This window comes from Octodon degus, unplaced genomic scaffold (assembly GCF_000260255.1).
Source record: "Octodon degus isolate 3935 unplaced genomic scaffold, OctDeg1.0 scaffold00076, whole genome shotgun sequence".
Taxonomy (NCBI): domain Eukaryota; kingdom Metazoa; phylum Chordata; class Mammalia; order Rodentia; family Octodontidae; genus Octodon; species Octodon degus.
Window position 1 is genome coordinate 8,393,581 of NW_004524652.1, and position 7,025 is coordinate 8,400,605.

Genomic DNA, 7,025 nt, shown 5'->3' on the forward strand with positions numbered 1-7,025 from the left:
GTGGTGATGGTGATGTGGTGACGGTGCTGGTGGTGGTGGTGATGGTTATTGTGACAGTGGTGATAGTGATGGTGGTGGTGGTGGTGGCGGTGATGGTTGTGATGATCTCGATAACCCTGGTGATGATGGCAGTAGTGATGACAGAGCGGATGGTGGCAGGAAAGTCACTCCCTGGGGTGGCCTAGAGCTTCAGGTTCAGTAGCTCGGGTGATAATGGGTGTCCTTCTGCTCCAGAAACTTGTATTAAGAAACCTGGTGGTCTGTGGTGGAACAGAAAGTGCCAGGCTAGGCAGGGACACCCCAGCTGTGCACCTTCCCTAGGCTGGAGGCTATGGCTCGCATGGCGGCCATGAAGGACCGCCAGCAGAAAGACATCTCCCAGTACAACCTGGAGATCCGCGAGCTGGAGCGGCTCTACGCACACGAGGCCAAGCTCAAGTCCTTCCTGCTCGTCAAGCTCAATGACCGCAGTGAATTTGAGGAGCAGGCCAAGAGGGAGGAAGGTACATCCCCCAGGGCTGGTCTGTCCGTCCGTCCGTCCGTCCGTCCGTCCATCCGTCCGTCCGTCTGTCTCTCTCTCTCTCTCTCTCTCTCTGTCTTTCTCTGTGTCTGTCTCTCTCTCTGTGTCTCTGTGTCTGTCTCTGTCTCTCTCTGTGTCTGTCTGTTTCTCGCTCCTTAGAGCACAGTTGCCAATTTTCCCAAATATCAATCCAAAGTGTCCAATGAAGTTTAAATTTCAAATAAACAATGAATACATCCTGAGGATAAGTGTGTCCCGCGAAGCACGAGGGATGTAATTACCCTAAAGCATATTTGTACTTTGGGGGATGTCATGCGTGCCCTCAGCTCACACGTACCTGGCCCAGATTCTCACACCAACACTCTTATTGTTCAGGGGAGACTCATGTGCCTTGGGTGCCCCTAGAGCACCCCTAGGACTGAGGATTGTGGGGGGAAGATGATGGGGAAAGTGCAGGGGCAAAAACTAGAGGAAGCCAGCCACAGGCTTCCAGGTAGAGTCACACAGGGCACAGGATACAGCTGGTGACAACATGTGAGAGGAGGTGACTCTTAGGGGAGCACACCAGAGACGCTGCATCTCAGAGCACAGAGTCATACATACAGGCGACAGCAGGGCCACACCTCTATCCTGTGTGTGGCAGGAGCCATCAGAGGAGCCAGGTAGAGCAGTGTCAACATCTGGTGGAGGCAGGCACTGGGCAGGAGAGGGGACCTGATTTTTTTATTATCGGTACATTTCAGAAGTACTTAATTGCATTCCTCATAGGGAATTTGTACCTGGCCACGGCATACCCTGCTTCTGCTTCTGCTATGCATTACCAAAGCTTTGTTTCCCTTTATTCCTTCTAGTCACTGTTTTTCTTGTCCCTTCCTTCCTTTCTCCCCCTCCCTCACTGCCCTTCTCATTTGAAGATTTTCTTCCCATTTCCCAATGTCTGTTATATATTTTGGTCCTTATTTACACTTTTAATTTCTCCCACTAAAGGGGGAATCAAAAATTTAAGTGAAAGCCTGCCAAGAATGCCCACCACAACCAGATGGGTACGTCCAGACAAGCCTGAAAACAAGTCATTTCTTCCTTTGTATAATCCATGCTTACTTAACTGATGGCCTTGCAATGTAACCTGAGATGCTGAAACTCCCTTGCCAATGCAGAGGTCACCCAACAGTTCAATCATAATGTGCCAGATCTTTGTACTTCCCTGCTTGCTCTCTATATAAATGTCCCCAAAAAACACCAAGCAGGGATCAGACTCTTTGGGAGAGATCTCAGTCAGGCCCACCTGGTAATAAACTGCCTCCTAAACCTTCTTGGTGCTGTTGCTTTCTATGTTTGATCAGTTTTCCATAATATTTCTTGGTTCCCCCAACCAGGAAGACTGTGCTGACTGCTTAGGTAACCTGCTGAGGCCCAGTGGCCAAAGCCAGGCCCCCCTCAGGCTTCTTGATGGGAGGGCGTGCCCCCCAGGCCTCCTTGGCATCTCCTTCAAGGCCCCTGCTTGCGCACTAATGGCCCCAGGAAGAGGGGAAAGGACATGGTTGGGTCAGCTCATCAGATGGGGCAAGACCCCTGGCAGCACCCCCAGTCAGTCAGGCAGGCAGTCAGCCCTGTTCAGACCCAAGCAGGAGAGCCTGACCACCTCTCATTAGTTAAGGCCGCCCGCAAGGGAAGGAGGTTGGAATTTTCAACCTCCGAGTGCCTGCTGAGTGATTGTGTGATTGTGTGAGTGCTTGCAATAGACAGTGAAAGCAGGCGGCCACTCCATCTGTGCTCCTTGGAGAAAGGCCCCATCGGACCTCAGAGCTGCAGAGCCTGACAGGGTCCCAACCTGTGGTTCTGTGGACACATCTAATACGGACAGAACGGAGAAGCTACCGAGGCTTCTCCACGGTCTGGGCGGTCCCAACATGGTCGAGAGGCAAGTGGCCAGGGGGCATCTGAATGGTCTCTCCCTGAGGGGCACCCACCCTGTGTCTGTTGCACCAGCATTCAGGGGTACACCACACCCACCCTAGGGAGACAGAAGGGGTGCAAACCAGAGCCAACCTCTGGTCCTGGATCGTAATATTTAAACTTATGTGTCCAATTTATTTCAGTGCGGTCCCCTGGGACTACAGGGACCAGATCTTTTTTTTTTTAATGTGTGTGTGTGTGTGTGTGTGACCAGCTCAGCCCACCAGGGGGCGGGGCTGGCTGGCATGTGGTGTTGGGGATTGAACCGTGGTCCCTGGGCTTTGCTAAGCTTATTCTAAGTAGGTGCTTTAGACCACTGAGCCATCTCACCAGCCCCAGGGACCAGATCTTAATTTATGCTGAGAAACTTTTACTTTATTCCGAGAATAGCAAGGAGTGGCAAATGGAAGGAGTCACATGGCTAGAAGTGCTTAGAAGGATCTAGAAAGATCTGGACAAGATCCTCTAATTGCCATGTGAAGGCCAATCAGAGAATCAAGGCCGGGTTCAGGAGTCAGGGCCGATGCAGGATTCAAGGCTGCAGAGAACGAGGCTTAGGGGAGAACTTTCTGGAAACTGGTTGTATTTGCCAAGCTCTGAGCCTTGCTGAGAACTCACTCTGGGTCCTTCCTTGGCCCTTCACGTCACCTCGCTAGAGAGGCCTCCTCTGTCCGCATCTAAAGCAGAGCAATGAGTGGATTTCTTTCGCTCTTTACTTGGACAGTTTCTTTTGCCTGACTCCTCTGCTAACGGCTCCATGGGGCACGCGAAGATCGAACCCCCTCCCGAGGCACGATGTTGAGCCCCTGCCCTCTGCCTGTGACCGAGCCGCGTGGCTTCCGGTGTGGACCCCTTAGCTCTGGTTTCCCTTGCTCTAGCTCTCAGGGCAAAGAAGCACGGGAGGAAGAGCACGGGCACGAGCTTTGAGAGCTACGAGGTGGCCTACCTGCGGCTGCTGAAGCTGGTGGAGGACGGGAACCTGAACCACCTCATTGGGGACTTCCTGGCCAAGGAGGAGAAGAACTTTGCTCGCTTCAACTACGTCACAGAACTCAACAACGACATGGAGATGCTGCAGAAGAAGACGCAGAGGATCCAGGTCGGGCCAGCCGGCGTTGCCCAGGCTCTCGGGTGCAGCCCGTGGGAGGCTCGCAGAGAAAGGGCCTCAAGGCCCAGCTTGTCTCCCCTGCATCTTAGCTTCTCCTAGCTCAGCAGTGATGTTCACACTCCATGGTTGGTTTTATAATCCGGGGCTCAGTCAACCATAGCCCATGGCTGTCTTTGCACAGCTCATGAGCTGAGAATGATTTCTACACTTGTAAAAGATTGTAGGACTGGGGAGATAGCTCAGTGGTGCAGTGCCTGCCTAACAAGAGCCAGATTCTGAGTTCAAGTCCCAGTAACAACAACAAAAAAGATTATATAAAGGGGGACACATAATATTTTACTCTCTGGCCTTCCCTCCCTCCCCTGAACCAGGGATAAAACTCAGAACCTTGTGCTTGCCAGGCAGGCGCTCATGCCATTGAGCTGTCTCCCCAGCCCCCACTTTCTGGCCCTTTGCCTTAAAATTTTGCTAACCTTATTCATCAAGAGCTTCAGAGAATTGAGGAGAGATCGTTGCCCCTCACCTCGGAGACATTTGATGCACACGAGCTCCCGTCCCAAGCCCCGAGGCGCCCTCTTCGGCTCCTGTCCCTCCTTGCTCTGACATCCTGCTCCTGAGTCTTGACCCTATACAGATGTCAGCCCCTTCCAGAACTCATTGTTCCTTTCTTTGGCCCCATGCTCTGTTCATGTGACAAGAGAAGCCTCTCGCTTTCACATAAGACCCCATTCCCAAGTGTGGGGTGTGTGTGGGGGCCACAGGCAGCCTGCAGCTGGATCATAGGTGGGAACATTTACCTTTCCTAGTGATGGATTAATTGTAACTAATATTAGGAAAACAGGGCTGGCAAGATAGCTCAGTGGACTAAGCGCCTGCTTAGGCAGGTGCAGGGACTGGGGTTTGATCCCTGGCACCACATACCACTCTGGCCCCACCCCTGGGCGCACTGAGCTGGCCACTGGGCGGGTGTGGTGGTGCATGCCTGCAATCCTAGCACTGGGGAAACTGAAAACAGGAGGATCACTATGAGTCCGAGCTGTGGAATAAGATCTTGTACCAAATACATAACCTCCTTGGTTCTGCCAAAAAAAATTTGGTACATCCCATGCCTGACCTACATATTATCACTTGGAGATCATACCAGAAAACAATAGGCACAGTAAACTAACCAATATTGGCTGATTTACAGAAAATTGTTACTAGATGACAAAAGATATTAACAGACTTAGCAATCCAAGTGAGAATGGCAGAAGAAAGGTAGTTCTGAGTTTTCATAGCAACAGGTAGGACAAAGGGATAAACTGAGGAGAGTTTCTTAAAGGGACCGTTTACAAAGGTTTGAATAAATTATGCAAGCCAGGTACAGGTCCAGGCTAGCTCCTGAGAGGACGAAGGAGGAAACACTTTGTAAAACACAGAGTGGGGGCTGGGAGGGGGGGGGAATGTTTGCCAGTTCTGGCCTCCCATTGGCTGGGAGGCAGCCCCAAAGGCACCGCCCATTGGTTCTAACAGAAGCAGGCAGATGAGGAAGTCCTGGGTGCCGCCTCTGCTGCTCCTGCAGGGTGTAGAGCAGAGGCGAAAAGGGTGGCTCAGAAGCTCCTGGGACTGTCCAGGTCTGGGTGGGGTGTGCAGGGTGAGGGGCGCTGCCTGAAGGACCCCTGGGCTGCTCTGGACCCCTTCTCGAGGGGTCATAACAGGACAGGCCCAGCACCCAGAAGCGCACCACCCGATGGGTCCTCAGTTGGCCGGACCTTGAGCTTCATGGTCACCCTCAGGGTGGCTCTCTGTAGCCACAGCTGTCTTCCAGGATCAGGACAAATTCGCCCGATCCCTCAGCCTCAGTGTCCTGTCTCAGCATGACAAACTTGGATTAGAAGAGTTTCCAAACGTATTAAAAAGCTGCACATTTTTAAGTCCACATTATGAGGAGAGTGGTATCCAAGGCAGGCTGACATGGGTGAGAGGGTGGGTAGGACGGGCATTGGAGGGGGTGCCCGGAACCCTCGGCGGACAGGGCTGGGCTTCCATTAATTTTGGACTCCTTCGTCCTCTAATTTATTAATTTACTCACTGCCAGCATTTATAGATCAGTGTATTCTACATGAGAATCTGAATTTATGGTTTCTCTCAGAAAATGAGATCTGACATCTTTGGCGCACATTCTGGCGGGGGTTGCGGGGGGGCTGATTTCCTATAGAAGTCTCTTCTCTCCCTCCCGTCGGTTGCAACCAGGTGGTTCTGATTCTCCAGATTCCGTGATCCGGACTTCTGGGCTGTGGGCTCCGCTGTAGTGCGCCGCCACTGCCCTCTGGTGGGCATCCGTGGTACTGTGCGGAAGGGCTTTGCGCGCTCTAAGAACAAGGGTCCCCAAGATTGGAGACGCGCAGGACTCCAGACGCATGTTTTCTAGGAGAGAGCACCTCACAGGTCCCAGTGGGATTGTGAGGACCAGATCCCGCCGATGGTGAGGACCAGACTCTGGCTGGATGCTCAGATTTTGATCTTCCTGGGAGACCTTGCTTTTCTTCAGCTGCGAGGCTGGTCCCTGCTTTAGGACGTGCATGCCTGTGTAAGATGGGCCAGTCCCATCCATGCTGGGCCTCAGTTGTAGAAAGATCTATGGCCAGACTTTTTTTTTCCCAACCGGGGATTGAACTCAGGACCTTGCACTTGCCAGGCAGGTACTGATGCCACTGAGCTATATCCTCGAATCGAGATTATTTAGTCATGGAACTGTTCAGTTTGGGGCATAGCGTTGCAAGCACCCACTGGATCCATCTAGAAAATGTAGATTTCCAATGAGGAGATTTAATTTCACACACACACACACACACACACACACCCCACAGATGCCAGTTTGTGTACAGGGTGCACTAGACGGTTCATCTGTTAAGCAACCAACCCTCGTGGTTTAGCACAGGTACCTACCAGGAGACCCCAAATACCCTGCAGTAGAACCACAAGATGCTTTGCAAAATGCAGGCCCTCAGACCCCAGCTCCTACCCGAAGCCCTAGGGTCTCTTTGATGGGCCAGGAATCTGCATCTAGCTGTATTTCTGTTTGAGATGTCCCAGTGTGTGAAGGGACCAGCAGGGAGCTAACTGAGCCCTAGCAGCAAACACTTACATTGGCCCTGAGGGCCTAGAGGGTCCACCTTTGTTCTCTTGTTCTGTCCTGGAGCAGAATCGCTCAATGTTTGGACCTCCTGCTGGAGCCCAGCAGTCCTCAAAACCCAGCTCCAGAGCCTGTGCACCTGGCGGCAGGTTAGAAATGCAGTCTCGATAGTTTCCCTAGTATAAGAACTCAAAAGAAGAAATACAAATAGAAAGGTATAATACAACTGAAAGGAAAGCAAGAACTTGAGGACTAGACAATGAAAAGAAAGCAAAGAGAAGAGCTAGGAAACATGACAGTGACAAGCCATACAGTTATATGTAGAA

General features: G+C 51.9%; 1 protein-coding gene across 1 annotated transcript in view; it reads left to right on the forward strand.

The window, feature by feature from the left end:
- Positions 1-7,025, forward strand: part of Ccdc63 (coiled-coil domain containing 63) — a 34,101-nt gene that overhangs the window by 20,742 nt on the left and 6,334 nt on the right. The window contains exons 7-8 of the mRNA XM_012515748.2: positions 322-503; positions 3,355-3,575. Coding sequence (XP_012371202.2) covers positions 322-503; positions 3,355-3,575 — 403 coding nt within the window. The remainder of the gene's footprint in view (positions 1-321; positions 504-3,354; positions 3,576-7,025) is intronic.